The 16,203-nt window shown below is 44.0% G+C and overlaps 1 protein-coding gene across 1 annotated transcript in view; it reads left to right on the forward strand.

The window, feature by feature from the left end:
• Nucleotides 1-10,548: 10,548 nt before the first annotated feature.
• Nucleotides 10,549-16,203, forward strand: part of LOC144826035 (TLC domain-containing protein 4-A-like) — a 159,253-nt gene continuing 153,598 nt past the window's right edge. Inside the window, exon 1 of the mRNA XM_078684329.1 lies at nucleotides 10,549-10,644. Within this exon, the coding sequence (XP_078540455.1) occupies nucleotides 10,598-10,644 (47 nt within the window). The 5' untranslated portion in view covers nucleotides 10,549-10,597. The remainder of the gene's footprint in view (nucleotides 10,645-16,203) is intronic.

Here is a 16,203-nt window from a genome sequence, read left to right on the forward strand (position 1 = left end):
AACTTAATATGAATGTTAGTAAGACGTACATTTATTACCTTGTTACACATAAACGAGGTTCTTGACTTCGGCAAGCCGCAAAATATGCGAAGCTTTGCTTCATCAGATACACCTGCATTTATTTCATCAGATCAGCCTGAATAGGCGTGTCTTCAAGCCTGTCTCGGCTTCGGCAACCAAATGCCTCTTGGTACTTGCAGTTCAGCTCCAGTCAGTATTACCCCAGTGGGTTGCGCCAAGTTCAAAATTCCAAAAAATAAAACCCCAGTGGGTCCGAGGAAAGCACATCTGTGAGTTGGTCGGATTATGAAACCCCTCGCGTTGGCAAACTCTGCTCCCTTTCACACCCAGTCTCTCCTGGTGTCGGGATCCGCCTCTCAGTGGTGGGCCGTCCTCGCGACCGGGCAGGCCGCTAAATACATTTCAAACAAGTTGCCACAAGTGAGGAGGCCACCCAGAGTTAAATGCCTTACAGCGAGGGCCCCAGCATACACACAGACTGCCTTTCGTCGGTTTCAACAGCTCAACATGTTTCAGGCCACCGCCCTTGATCACGAGCTCACAGGAAAAATGAACGTGGTCGCTGAGGAGTTGATACACCTGCATTTATTTCATCAGATCAGCCTGAATAGGCGTGTCTTCAAGCCTGTCTCGGCTTCGGCAACCAAATGCCTCTTGGTACTTGCAGTTCAGCTCCAGTCAGTATTACCCCAGTGGGTTGCGCCAAGTTCAAAATTCCAAAAAATAAAACCCCAGTGGGTCCGAGGAAAGCACATCTGTGAGTTGGTCGGATTATGAAACCCCTCGCGTTGGCAAACTCTGCTCCCTTTCACACCCGGTCTCTCCTGGTGTCGGGATCCGCCTCTCAGTGGTGGGCCGTCCTCGCGACCGGGCAGGCCGCTAAATACATTTCAAACAAGTTGCCACAAGTGAGGAGGCCCCCCAGAGTTAAATGCCTTACAGCGAGGGCCCCAGCATACACACAGACTGCCTTTCGTCGGTGGCCCGAAACATGTTGAGCTGTTGAAACCGACGAAAGGCAGTCTGTGTGTATGCTGGGGCAACTTGTTTGAAATGTATTTAGTGGCCTGCCCGGTCGCGAGGACGGACCCACTGGGGTTTTATTTTTTGGAATTTTGAACTTGGCGCAACCCACTGGGGTAATACTGACTGGAGCTGAACTGCAAGTACCAAGAGGCATTTGGTTGCCGAAGCCGAGACAGGCTTGAAGACACGCCTATTCAGGCTGATCTGATGAAATAAATGCAGGTGTATCAACTCCTCAGCGACCACGTTCATTTTTCCTGTGAGCTCGTGATCAAGGGCGGTGGCCCGAAACATGTTGAGCTGTTGAAACCGACGAAAGGCAGTCTGTGTGTATGCTGGGGCCCTCGCTGTAAGGCATTTAACTCTGGGTGGCCTCCTCACTTGTGGCAACTTGTTTGAAATATATATATATATATATATATATATATACACACACAGACATATATGCATGTATTTTATATATATATACAGTGCTTTAAATGGGCCGGTACTCACCGGTACTGAGTACCGGCACTTCTAAATTTTCTGCGCTTGAGTACCGGAACTTTTTCTTGTCTCATAGACAGTAACGGTACTCATGGAGCAGCAGCCCAACTTAATTTGGCTTCTAAACAAAAAGCATGACACACAGCTAACGAGTCTGTCCGCTTTTGTGAAGCACTCGAGTGCTAATCTCCCCTTAACATCTCCTAATTGAGCAATGCCCCTCCTCCTGTTGTGCTCTCTAGCCCGGGCTGCTGCCGCCTCCTGGACACAGTAGATTCTTTCAGCAGACCTGCACGCTGGGCTATTGTGCTCTGTTGGCCATCCAAACACCTTCGAAAAGTGGCGAAAGCTTTGTTTTTTTTTATTTCTTCATGTGCCCCCTGCTGTCGAGTTCCCTTCAACCCATTTGCAAGGTGTAAACGACTTTATGTGGGACAGATGACAGGCCAAATTTGCATCTCACCCCTCTCCCTACTGATAAACACACTGCAGCCATAGCTTGTCATAGCTTAACTTATAAAGAGGAGAAATAATATACATGCTTTTCCTTTAAAATGTAATTGATCAAGAAAGTTTGTGATATTGTGTTATGTATATTTGATTTCTATAGCACTTTTCCAATGCTTGTGAGATCCAAGGCGCTATTACACTGGAAACAATTTAAGGGGTTTACACTGAATTAAAAGTAAAATATTTATGACATTAGAAAATAATTTTAGTGAACTTTTTTCTTCGTGCCTTTGAAACAATTTCTTATTTCAAGTCATTTTTATTGAGGTAAGAAAACAAAAGCAAAAGACATTACATTAAATCTTCCAGCAAAAAAGTGAATTGTTACAGATGTTGTCAGGCCAATACAGAAACTACAAATGATAAAAATAAAGAGAAGAATCACTCTTGCTTGTCACAAGGTTGTTGATTAAGGTGTTAAACACTTGACGTGTGGATGCAATGGGAATAGTTCTAACATACAGACTAGGATCACACCCATATATCTAAGGTATTATTGCAAGGGCGTCTTGCTTCAAGGCGGGTCAAAATGGAGGGATGATTTATCAAGTGATTTCCACAATTTCTTATGGGATGGACACCACGTAGAGGACTGTAATGCTTGATTCGTGGCACCCCTTAGGAAAGACAGCCATTCCTGCCAAATCTTGAAATTTACTTCCTTAGCACATTTCCACTTGCATAAAACAACCTTACATGCCAATGTCAACATTAAGTCCAAAAGTTGGCGGTCATGCTCATTAGCTAATCGCGGTTCCAGCCCCCCTAGAATGACATATACAAATTCCTTCTTTGGCATTATCTTAAATACATGATGGATGCATACAAATATTTTCTCCCAATATTCTTTCAGTAGGGGACAGTTGAATAGCATGTGAGGGAGATCCCCAGTCCCTGATTGGCAATTCCAGCATTCCGGAGAGTCACGCAAATTACATTTAAACAGCCTTTCCGGGGTCCAGAACGACCTATTTATGAGCATATACTTTGTCTGGAATAGGATGGGTGAAACTTTGTGGGTCAGTGCTGACTTATGAATTAATTCCCAATCGAACTCTATACCTGTAGAGTTTGATTCCGCTTCCCATTTCGCTTCAACAGTCCTGTGAGATTTATTGGGCAACGGTAGTAACAGTTTATACACCTTGGAGACGAAGTGACCTGTATGCATAATACGTGGGAGATGTGTTATCAGCCATGGAGTGTAGGGTGAGAAGTTACGGTTAGTTAGCGTCGCCTTAACTTTTAAGAAATTATAGAAGTCTATTGGTGATAGGTCGAACTTTGCCTGCAAGTTTGAGAACGGGATTGGTTCGTTATTGTCATACAAATCTCCTGCCAGATTAATACCTTTTCCGGACCATGACTCCCAGAAGAGCTCCACACCTACATGTTTAAGGTAGGGGTTTCTCCATAGAGACATACATGATGATTTAGAAAATGTCAATTTGGTTTTGTGTGTTTGATCGAGTCTAAGGAGGGCCCTTCTGGTATTTAACATTATATATTTTGAGTGGGGTAAGTGTGACAGGTCCATGGTGATTAAAGACTCAAGAGGAACATTGCCCACTATTGATCTCTCAATGTCAATCCACACCGGAGTGTAAGTTGATGTTTTTATAAACCATTGAGCACCTTGCTTACAAAGAAAGGCTGTCTGGTAGTTCCTGAACGATGGCAGACCCAGGCCGCCTTTATCTTTCGCCAGTTGTAGCTTCTTCAGAGATATCCTGGCCTTCTTGCCCCGCCACAGGAAGTTACCAAACATCTGGTCTATTTTCGAGACAAAAGTATCAGAGAACGTCATAGGGAGCATACTGGCCAGGTAGTTAACTAAGGGGGTCGACATCATTTTGAGTGTTTCAGCCCTGCCCCACCAAGAAAGGAATTTAGGGGACCAACTTTCTAGAAGGGTAGATATTTTTTTCAACGTCGATTCCTCATTTATTTTTAGGGTGGAAATTAAATCCTTATCGAAGTCCAACCCTAGGTACTTGAAGCATTTGGGCTGCCATGTAAGACCAGAGTCCCCCAAGATCCCCTTGTCACCTTTATTGTTCAGCAGTTTGACCTCTGTTTTGTCTTTATTGAGCTTGTAGCCCGATACCTTCGAAAATTCTTCAATGTCCGACATGAGTGCAGATACTGCTTCATCCGCTTTTTCAGATAGGATAAGTACATCATCCGCATACGCTGTCAATTTGACCGTGCAGTCCCCAAACGGTATACCTGCAATTTTAGGGTCTTTCCTTATATGATGTAAGAACGGTTCGATTGCCAATAAAAATAACGAGGGTGATAGAGGGCACCCCTGCCTCGTACCTTGTTTTAAGCAAAAGGAAGATGAAAATGCTCCACCTGCCCTGACTCGTGCCGAGGGGCAGCAATAAAGTGACATAACTAGCCGTGTAAATGTTTCCCCCAGGCTAAATTTATTGAGGACTGCTTCCAGAAAGGCCCAGTCAACCTTATCGAAGGCTTTTTCTGCATCTAACGTTATTGCCACTGTAGGGGTTTCTAGAAGTTTAGCTTTTTCCAACACATGGGCTAAAATCCGTGTGTTATCACTGGACAACCTATGCTTTAGAAAGCCCGCTTGAGATGGATGGACTAGTTGTGGGAGCACTTTTTGGAGACGTGCTGAAAGTATCATAGCTAGAATCTTACAGTCAATGTTAATTAGCGAAATCGGCCTGTAGTTTTTTGGGAGCGAAGGGTCTTTCCCTTCCTTAGGGAGTACTGCAATTGTTGCCTCCGCCAGAGTGCCTTTTACTTCCCCAGAACTATTTATTTCATGGAACAGGTTAAGCAAGGGCCCAGATAATATTGTGGGGAATGTTTTATAGAATCTTGCTGTAAAGCCATCCGGTCCTGGAGCCTTCCCTGTTTTTAATTTTTTAATCGCACCTTCCACTTCCTCAGCACTTATCGGGCCATTTAGACCAACCTGATCCTCAGCAGACAATCTTGGAAGATCACACTCATCCAAGTAGCTCTTAATTTTATCTTCCTCCACCGTCGTATTTTTTGCATATAGATCCTCATAGAATACCCTAAATACCTCAGCTATCTTGTCTGGCTCAGAGTGTGAGTTCCCTGAGGCGTCCTTAAGGATGTTAATACAGTTCTTTTGTACTTTGAATTTCAAATATGAAGCGAGACTCTTCCCCGCTTTATTGGATTCACAAATCTTAAATCTCCTACCTTTGTCTAGCCAAACTCCCGCCCTTTCACTAATTAATTTATTGTGTTCATATTTTTTATTTGCCAGGGCATAGAGGGTCATATCGTCTCTTAGCCTCAGATGCTTACTTTCAAGATCTCCAATTTCACTTTCAAGGGATTCTAATTTCGCGTTATAATTTTTATTCATGGCAGCCCTAATCTTGATACAAACTCCCCGTATTGTACTTTTCATGGCATCCCATCTAATAAGATCAGATGTGTCCCCTTCTCTATTGATTTGCAGATAAGATTCAATGGCAGCTTGTATTGTGGATCTGTGTTGAGCATCGCTTAAAATCTCGTCATTCAGGCGCCAAGACGTCTGACGAGGAGATGATTTGGCATTTGCAATGGACAGGGATATACAAGAATGATCCGACATCACACGAGGTTCTATGGTGGTAGATTCTATTCTGGGTACCCCGTTCTGTGTTATAAGGATGTAGTCAATCCTGGAGTATGAGTCGTGTGGTGTAGAATAAAAAGTATAATCTCTCCCTGTAGGGTTCTGGAGCCTCCAAGCATCCACTAAATGAAAGCGTTCACACAGATTATTGAAGGCTCTGTGAGATTTGTTTGGTTTGAAAGGGCAGTGGGAGTCCCTATCTAGAGTTGCGTCCTTGGGAAGATTAAAGTCACCACCTACTATGTGAACAGCACTATCTGGGATATTTTCCATATGTTTATTTAACTCCTCCCAAAACTTGAGGTCACTGATGTTAGGAGCATATATGTTCGTAACATAAAACTCCGTATTATCCTTACTTAGTTTGGCCGTAACCCACCTCCCATCTAAACTAGCCTCAGAAGATAAAACCTCCACCTTTGATTTCTTCGCAACAAGGATCAACACCCCATTCTTCTTGTGTACAGATTCTGCACCCACAACCTCGCTGTAAAACTTATTCCGCATGTGAAAAAACAGCTTAGCTTCCAGCTTTGTCTCTTGTAGCAATACAATATCACCTTTTAACCTACGCACATAGTCTAAGATTTTTTGTCTTTTGATAGGATGGTTCAAACCTTTAACATTGAGTGACAATATCTTCATTTTGTCCATATTACATACCCCCATCGGAGTATTCACAGTATTATTTGTGAACAGGTAAACAGTGTTTCATCCAGAGAGAGACAGTCACCTCACTTGACCAACTACAAAATGTTAATCTTTCATCTCTCCGAGACTTAGAAACGACATATGAGTGAGCATAGAGTCTATAACCCACACCACCATCAAGTGTCATCGCAATAGTGAAAATGCAAGCAAGAAGAAGAAGAATCAAACATAAAAGACATGTAACACATACCCAACCCCCCAATCCCCTCAACCCTCCACCCTCCCCACCCCACCTGTATTCAGTAGGCATGGCGATTGGAGAGAGAGTACGGTGCAGCCTCCCCGCGCCAAAAAACATATCCATATTAATTTTAATCTGGAGCATACAAGACTTAACATTTACTGCAAAAACTCGTGAGTCGTTGTTAACTATCACAGCTATAATAAGCCATGTATCTAGCGACCTTGCCTGTATTAAAGAATTCAAAAACTGCAGGATAAAAGACAAGCAAAACAAGGTATTACCTTCGTTGAATGAGTAACAGAACCCCCAACATTACCAGCTGATAAAGGTATAAAGTCATGTAAACAGGCATGCGAAAAATGCATTAAACGTATTAAACAGCTCAAGGTAGAAGAATGTCAATGTGCAGACATGAATACCATAGTTTCACACTGAAGTGCTATAGTTAACGCTTTAAACGCTTTAAACCTGGGCCTTAACCTAGGCCCTCAAAGTATACTGAGAAATGTGAACTATATGGAGACATATATGGAAACATGAACTCTGACTCATAGGCCTTAATCCGGACTATCAAAAGTACCATATTCTTGTTACATAACAGACTGAACAAATTCTCTATTCCGTTTAATAACCAGGAATGGAAAACCATTGGAGTGCGTTTAGTAGGGTGCCCTTCATTTATAGCCTGAAGCTGAAGCCTGATCAGCGGAGCTTCCAGGATTGTTCGTCTCCATGTCCAAGTCATCTGGGCCATCCAACATACGTTTCAATTTCAATGGATCCGAAAAAATGTGTGGAGTGCCTTGAATAATCACTCGATACCTTGCCGGACCAACGAATCCATATTGGAAACCCCTTTTCTTCAACTGCGGTCTAAGCGCCAAGAATGCCTTCCTGACGTCCACCGTTTCCTTACTATAGTCTTGAGATATATAGACCTTAGCAGATTTCCACAGGATGTGATTGTTTTTCCGCATGAAGGCAAGAATCTGTTCTACATGCTGGTACCGGAGCGGTTTACAAACAATAGCTCTGGGACCCTTTTGATCCTTGGAGATCCTGGCCGGGACTCTATGGGCTCTGTCAAATTCTAGTGGGTGTAGAAACGTCATGTTTGTAGCTTGGGTAAACCAGGATTCAAGAAAAGCTACGCAGTTCCCCAGTTGATCCTCTGAACCTTCCGGAATGCCAAAAATGCGTAGATTCCCCCTTCGATTCCGGTCCTCCAATTCAGCCAGTTTCCGTGTTGTTTGATCTGCTGCTATGCACAAGCGTTTAACTGCGTTGCAGGTCTTAACTTCCATATCCTCAAGTTTGCTAATCCTCGTTTCCGCCTCTAAAAGTTTCGCATTGGTGTCGCGGTTATCTTGTCTGATTGCTGCCACCTCTTCCTTTGTTGCTTTCGCCAGATCTCTGACTTCATCAAGTCTGCTAAGTATTAAATCTATCGGATCCGGGTTATCCTTCTTCCCCTTGCCAGGTGACGCCAGATCAGACTTAAGCCTCTTCAGGCCTTTTGCAATCTCTTTGTCAGACATGTTCATTCGTGGTATAGACCGACTGATCGTGAACAGTGGGTAGTGGTTCCCCTGATTCGTGCCTGATCGCTGTGGCGCACTTCCTTTCCAGTCTCCGGTAATTGTCCCTATTTATCTTATTTGTACTTCCAGATGACCACTCAAAAAGTCGAGACACCCAGGAGCCGGCAATCACTTAACTGATCTATTATATGATTAGCTCAGTCGCTGTGCTGAGGGCGCAATTCCTCATCTCAGGGTGAAAGCTTGCGTCGCCATTTTGGGATCAACCACACACGTTAAATAGGTAATATGCGATGAATGGGACTCGCACTTATTCGCATTGCAGTGGGTGCAATCTCCAAGCATATATTCAGACACTACCTTTTTTACAGACTTTTGCCAGTTATTATCACTCCGTGGTAGCTCCTAACTTTTGCCCATTGCAAGACATCAGTTAATCACTTCGTCACGTTGAGCCAGCACTCAGCCACTACAGCATATAAAAATGTGGCAGCCCAGATGTCTTAGCAGTATCCAAGGCAGATCAAAAGCAGTATCAAAAGCAATTACTTTGATTTGGGATCATGGTCATGGGTTCATGGTCAGTCTTTACACACAGGATCACACACTATAGATCCTCAGGGGTCAAAAACATCACCAAAGGTACCTTTCCGCTTATTCTGAGTTACTGGTTTAAATATTCAGTTGTTTTTAATCTCATTCATTTTGCATGTTTTTCCCATCATAAACGCTGCAAGCAAATGGGCAGAGTCTGTTTGTGGACCTGCAGTTCCTTAAAAATGCGTTATGCCGCCATTTTATGAGGGTGTGAGCGGTGGCTGTGCTCGAGCTGTTTGCTGTTTACTGTGCCCCCAAGCGTCCAATCTACTCACGGTTCTTCTTCTCCGGTTACTCTTTTGCACTCTTCATAGTCCGGTGTGCCGCCGGAATTTTAATAACCTGCTCCCATATCGAGCAGGAGCCTCGGTTCCCGTCTGCTGGCGTCCTCGGTGGGCTGCTGGGCTGGTCACGCAGCCTTCCTCCCGCCTTCCTTCACCAGAGCCCGGCAGCACCCGGAGCGGAGCTTCGAGTCCGACAAAATCGGACTTTTCCTTCACGCAGCTCGTCAGCTGAGCGCTCTGTGTGCTCCGCTTACATTCCGCTGCCCGATTTTTCTGTAGTTGTCAGCGCTGGAATAAATTTGCGCTCCAGATCCAGTCAAGTCCTTCGGCACGGGCGGAGAGACTTAGAGAGCCGCCATCTCCCTCGGCGTCCAAACCACGCCCCCCGCCTTTGAAACAATTTCTAACATAAAGAGCCAATAAAACAAAATCTTAAATGAAGAGTTTCATTTGGTCATGAGGTTTTAGCAATGATTTTAATGAATGGCCCCTTAGCAGTACCCGTAGCCCCGCCCCCCATGGCTCCACCCCCATAGCCCTGTCCGCCCCTAACCCCGCCCACATCTGAATTTGGTGAGTACTTGCACTTATTTTTTTCCATTTAAAGCACTGTATATATATGTATATATATATATATGTACATATAGACATATGTTTATCCGTGTGTATATAAATACAGACATACACACATTTAAAAAAGGCTTTACACTTACCTGTGAAATGCTTACATTTGCATTATAAAGGCATGCGTGGTGTAGGTATCTTTGTGGTAAAACCTTATGTGGTAAAGATTAATGCGTTGTTAAGGCATGTGTGGTAAACGCAGGCATGGTTCCCTAATACAACCCCCTGTAACTGACCAGCCTGTCTGTAGCATATCCCAAGTACATTAACAAGCATTTCCAATGCAATAGGTCTTGCATTTACGCGAGTTTAAGCTTTTGGCATTGTAAATGACTGCCTTTTATTTAACCCCTTAAGTGCTGCCGTCGGCCAACGGTCGTCACGGGCACTACCTCCCCAGTGCTGCGCACGACCGTTGGACGTCCAGTTCAGCACTGGATAATGGACAGCGCAGCACTGGGGAGGTTTGTTTACTAGCTTTAAAGGGGTTAAGTCTTAAAACCCAAAACATAAATATAAGGCATTGTCATTTACAATGCCAATAGCTCAAACTCACGTAAATGCGAGACCTAATGCTTTGCAAATGCTTGTTCCAGGCAGTTAGCGATTCGTAGTCCTGTTCATGCTATTATAGCAACAAGACTATCAAGTCCCTGAATGGTAAGAAAAAATCTTGACCGAATTCGTTGATCACGCATGGATCTGGGAAACTCAAGAGCGCTGGATAGCTTATGACGCGAGTATGAATGTTGTGCTTCCTGTGACAACAACCTCTGATCTGTGATCCCTGCAGGGCGACACACAGGTTGCTGTCGCTTTCAGAGCTTCGGTTGTAGGCGGGGCTTCAGCACGAGGGGCGTGGCCCTCAGACTGGCGCGCCCGCCCCACGGTAGGCGTGCACGCTGGTGGTGACGTGTCTCCGGCCCCTGGAACTGCAGACGGAGCTGCGCGCGGCCAGAGTAGGAGCAGCTGGAAGGGGGCCATGCAGCCAGCCCGGGGTGCCCCCGGGGGCCCCCTGACTGCAGCCTGGTGAGTGCGGGGCCTGCGGCATGGGATGGGGAGGCTGGGCACCTGACTGCCATTAATCGACTGGGAATCGTGAGAGATCAAAGGGGGAGATCGAGGAGAGGGCTCGGGGGGAAATCTTGAGGAGAGGGTTCTGAGGAGCGATACAGGCGCGAGCTAGGGGGGGAGTAAATTGGGAGGTGGGGGGTGATCAGGAGCCAAGAATGAAGCTCTGCCAAAAAAGGTTGGTAAAGCCGGGGAAAATAAAATAAAGATAGATCCGGGGCAACGCGAAGGAGGGTACATTAGGGGCACAGAATGGAGGAGATTAGGGGCGGAGAGAGAGGGGAGCTCGGCCAAAAGGAGGGTAACTACGAGGCCCAGAAAGAGGGGAGATCAGGTGTAAAAATGGGGGAACCAGGGAGGAAAATCAGGGGCAGACGAGGATGAGTCGTCAGGGATAGAGTAGGATGGGGGCGATCAGGGGAGACAAGGCATAAATATCAGGGGCAGAGAATGGGTGGAATGGGTAATAAAGGAGAGCAGAGACCAAAACCAGGATGATAGTTTGAGGAAAGAGGAGACCGCAGGAGTAAGAGGCGAGCAACAGGCGAGACCAGGGTAACAAAGAGTGACAAGGGTAGTCACAGGAGATATCATGAAACTAAGGAAAGTTGATGGTAAGAGTAGGGAAAGAAGAGAAGAAGAGAAGAAGAGATTGGGGAGAGAGTAAGGATAGATCGTGGAGAAAAAAGAATGCTATAGAGAAAGGTCAAAATGAGAGCTGGATTACAGGAAAGATTTGAGATTAAAAGGGTATAGGCAATAGAGGTCAGAGGGGAAGAAATGAGAAAGAAAAGAGAGATTAGCTGGAGCAATATTATTGAAATTTGCACTTGTGCAAAGGGGGATTTCCATTGCCACCTTTTTGCTATTTTAGTAAGAAGGATTGACACGAACAGCATTAGCTGAAAAATAAATGTATGTAAATGATTTCGGGCTACCATTGCGATATTTAGATTAAACTATATTTAAAATCTGATTCACTGGTCTTAGTTTTAGACGAGCGTTACCTTTTTTTTTAATGAAACAGGTAGTAGAAATAGTGCTTTATTTTCATAAACGATAGCCATTCATCTTCTATGATTTTCTGTTAAAATCTCTAACATGGAAGTAAAGTATGAGCAATGCACGTTTTGAGTGGTCTACAGTCCATTTCCTTTTGGGTGCTCTCATCTTTCTGCATTGTGGACCAGAGAAGCATTTGTTTTATATCTTGCACATTAAGAGGGCAGCAAACTGGTTTTATAATCAGTGCAAATATTGGGTGCTGTTGTCTCGGGTAAGGGGAAAAAAGAACATTGGAGCAAAGTGCAGTATTCAGAGGAGACATGGCAATTCTATAATCCTGCTCTTTTCCTCTTGCCCATTTAGAACTTAAGTCTGCAAAATTCAGTGGAGAATATGATTAAAATGTGGAGCTGTTGTAGCCGTGTACATTTCTGTAGAGTACAACACCTTTACATAAGATAACATATATATATATATATATATATATATATATATATATATATATATATATATATATATATATATATAGCTACAGCAGAAGCGAGTTGCCATTGAGCGAGGGAGCAAACTATTAGCTGGGGCAGGTGGCTACTGAGCCAGCTAGACAGCTGTTGGGGGAAGTGAAGGGCAGGTATATTACTGCAGTGGTATCACGTGCTTAACATCTTTTCGGGGTGTCTAGTTAGTGATGCTCGTTGAGCTGAAATGTGCACCTGATCTTGTTACTTTGCCAGTTCAGAAAGTAAACAGAATGACAGTCATGAGAAAACGTTGGATCATGTGATTTCACCTTGTATGACTGTGCCACGCACTCTTGTGGGAGAAGCCAGAATGACAATCCCACACACCTTGCAGCTTTTTTTACACCCTACATAGTTATATGCTGGATCTAGTGACACATCTCCAGCCTCTGATTTTGTGGTTCCTTTGTGCTCTAACACAACAAACGTAGGCCCCCCACAACCAGAGCCCAACTTGATAGATGGGGATTAGGGAGTGTTGTGTACTAATTCCAATCCTTCATTAAATCAATTTAAAGCCTGATCAAGTAATCCCACTTGAAAGGCTATAATTGAGGTGACTGAATCGGTGCACTACGCTTGTCTGATTAGCTCTTGGAGGTCAAATGCCTTCAGGTTGTTGCCAAGAGAGTAGGTGAAAAGGTAATGTTCCTGTGGACGAGGAGATTGTTCAAATACACAGCCGCCCTTTTGCTCTTTGAAAACAAATCCACTTGACATGAGGCTTCTCTTCATTGAGCATCTCAAGCTACCCTAAATTATAGAAATTCCCCTCAGCACTGCGGTTCAATTCAATATGTTTTCAAAATTATCACTGTTGCATGGAAGAAATGAGCGCATGTGGTGCCAGGTGTTCATATCCCTTATGTAGAAGCCAGTTGTCGTTACCAGTGTGCTCAGATACAACATGACGCTTCACATACTTTGGGCTGAGGAGCTCTCAAGTGCAAGCCATGCTTTGACACTTTCGCGCAGTGCACAGGGAGGCAGGTGACTAGGTCTAATACAAGTCCCACAGGAGAGGGGCTGTCCTAATGTTGGACACACTAAAGGGGGCATTGCATAAGAACATTTAGGTGGCGAGATCAGTTTACTCCCATTGCCTTATGATGCTTCTAACCATGTTCTCCGCAATTATCTACTAAGGACAGAAAGGCAGGGAATTTGTTACAGCTATTGTTTTCAACAAGCTCAGTAGGTTGTGGTATATTTACACATTGGACCTTGCATCGGAAGATATCAGAGAAGCTTCTAGAGTGTCCATACCATGGCAAACCCTTTTGTTCTATGGTCTAGCAGTGACATTCCCTCTCAAGGTACATATTTGGGTCAGATGCATACTAGGATGCTTTTGCCCATCGTTGTTCAGCCAGCTCACCACCGTTTTTGTACTTGCATCCGGTCAGGATTAAGCATTGTCCGTGAATGAGATCCACACAGTGTCTTCAGCAACTGCTTGATTTCATTTTTGCAGACCGATGTCCAGCACACTAAATCGGATGGCCTTTGTTTGTCCTGGCCGAGGTTCTGCTCTGGTGATGAAGCCCACAGCATGTTTTTTTTTTTTTAATCCTGCCATGCCATCGCTGCTGTCTGGTTCTTGGTGGTTGAACACATTAGAATAATCTCTATATTGCCTCGTTGCGGGGCTTTTAGCTTGTCAGGCTTACAACATGTGTGAGGTACTAAAATCCTTGAACCAGATTGAAAAGACTTCTCCCAACCTTAGTAGGAAGTACAAGAACAGAACCTTCTGCAACGTGTGATGTCCTGTTGAGTCTGAAAATGGTAGTGTCATCCAGCCAACAAATCTGTTTATCTCCAACAGGAATTAGTTCACCAGGCTATGGAGGATTAGTGTAATGTTCTCCATGCTAGCGGGCATGACTGTTAACTAAATATTCTCAAAGACAAGGAACGATTTAACAAAACATTGCTGGATAGAAAGGGACTTTTACTAGCCTGGTATCTTTTGAAGTCAAGGACAACAATGAACAAGTGTGCCTAATTCAGCAAAGTTGGGTTGCAGTTTCCTTCTTCCATGCACTTCAACAAGTGCATAGAAGCTGTGGCATCAGGTTAATTATCAGTGATCCCCTGAGATCTTCAGAATATTAGCCCCTTTTTTCAACATTCACACTTATTCCAGGTCAGGGGAACTAGTGCCAGTGTAACCAACAAGGCCTCAGAAAGGGAGAGCAAGCTGTTAAATATGGGGTCTGTAGGACAGTGGGTGACTTAAGGCAAATGCTGACAGTGTTTTTGCCGGTTGTTAGCCGAGAGTCCTAATGGGAAGGATTTGTAAGTCTCCCTGTCACTGAAATTAGTAGCATACTGCAGTCTTTAAAAGCCACTATCCTAGACCAAAGAGAATAAATTCCCTTTCTCCAAAGTTCTGCCTGCAGTGAGAAGCACGGAACAGTGGTTTTAGGCTCGTCTGAAACTATTTAAACAAATTGTCCATCCCAGTGCCCCACAATGCTTTGGGGCTATGTACTATGTAGGAATGACGGGGTTTCCTTGAGGGCAGGAGTTGGCCATGGATCAGTGCAGCTCTGTTGTTGTGCTCAAACATTCAACACCATCCACCTTCATGCAAAGTGAAATTGCGGTGTCTATACCATCTACTCACTCGCTCCATCACTTGGGAGGATTGGCGGAAGCATTCCACAGTTAGAATGAGCCTCATTCTCTCAAACCTGATGTTGTCTTGGTACCAGGGGTGTCAAGCCTGGAAGTATGTGAAATTAGCATAATTTGGTTTCGAGTAATTGTGTGAACGTTTAGGAAAATCAGGCAAACTGTGCGTAAATGAAAAGCTGTCATTTAGTGCTATATTTTATTGCAAAATATTTTATTGCATCAGTTTTTGACATGAAGACTCATTTCATGCACAACAATGTTTTAAAAAAACAATTGCTGCCAACAGTTGTTTGCGTTTTGGCTGTTTGCATTGTAATTTTGCAATGCAACGCAGTTTAATTTCAGGAGTTTTGTGTTACAAGTGTAATTTGAAATTACAAAAATTATGCTGGCGTAATTTACATTTTGCTTCGGGCACACACACACAGCCACACCCGAACGTTTCACAGGTCTTTAAAAGACCATTTGAATGTTAATTAGGCTTTGCTGTTGTTTCACCCATTCTAAGAGCCCCTGCAGCTCCACTCTGCCTACTGATTAAAGGTTCAGCCCCCCCCCGCCGAAATTTTTTCTTAGCCCCCCCCCCCCGAAATTTGACTCTAGTTGCGCCTCTGTATACAGACAACAGTATCCCATAGATATACAGACACTAACTGCCAGAAAGGTCTCGTTGGGTTGTTAACCTACATACCGTGCTTAACACCATTACCATTTTGCAGTCATAGATCTCTTGAAGCCCACTATCAGACTCACATGCTTGGAGGAAGCAATAACTGGTCACCGGCTTCCTACAATATGCTGAAATACTTGGTGAGAAACTTTACTCCATCAGGCTAGAGGCCAGGTCTGTTTCTCTGATGCTTTCACGAAACTGAAGAAAATACAGACTTAACAGAATTTCCCATGGCGCCTGCCTTATACAGTACTCATTACTCTATTAGTACCACAGCAAAATTAAGAGAGGTTCTTGACTAATCACCTAGTTACAGTTCACACACGCATAAGCATTCCCAATAGAGTAACTGGCCGAAGACACGAAAGTGGCAAAAATCACTCGAAATTCTTGACTAAATACCAAGTCACAACTTCCACACATGCACGTTGATAGAAACAGAGAATCTCCATGAATCTATATGTCTCTTGAAACAAACACTACTGAAATTGACTAATAGCTGCCGGTGTCACGAGGGCCTACGTACTTGATTGCTGTGTACTGCAGAGTGTAGTAGATCAGAGAGAAATCCGACAAAAGTAATTAAAAAAATAACACAGACTTTTGATGGGGAGCTGTCTATGAACCACTGATAACCAACAATTGTAGCAAATATCAAAGATGATGAAGACATCA

This window comes from Lissotriton helveticus, chromosome 1_1 (assembly GCF_964261635.1).
Source record: "Lissotriton helveticus chromosome 1_1, aLisHel1.1, whole genome shotgun sequence".
NCBI lineage: Eukaryota > Metazoa > Chordata > Amphibia > Caudata > Salamandridae > Lissotriton > Lissotriton helveticus.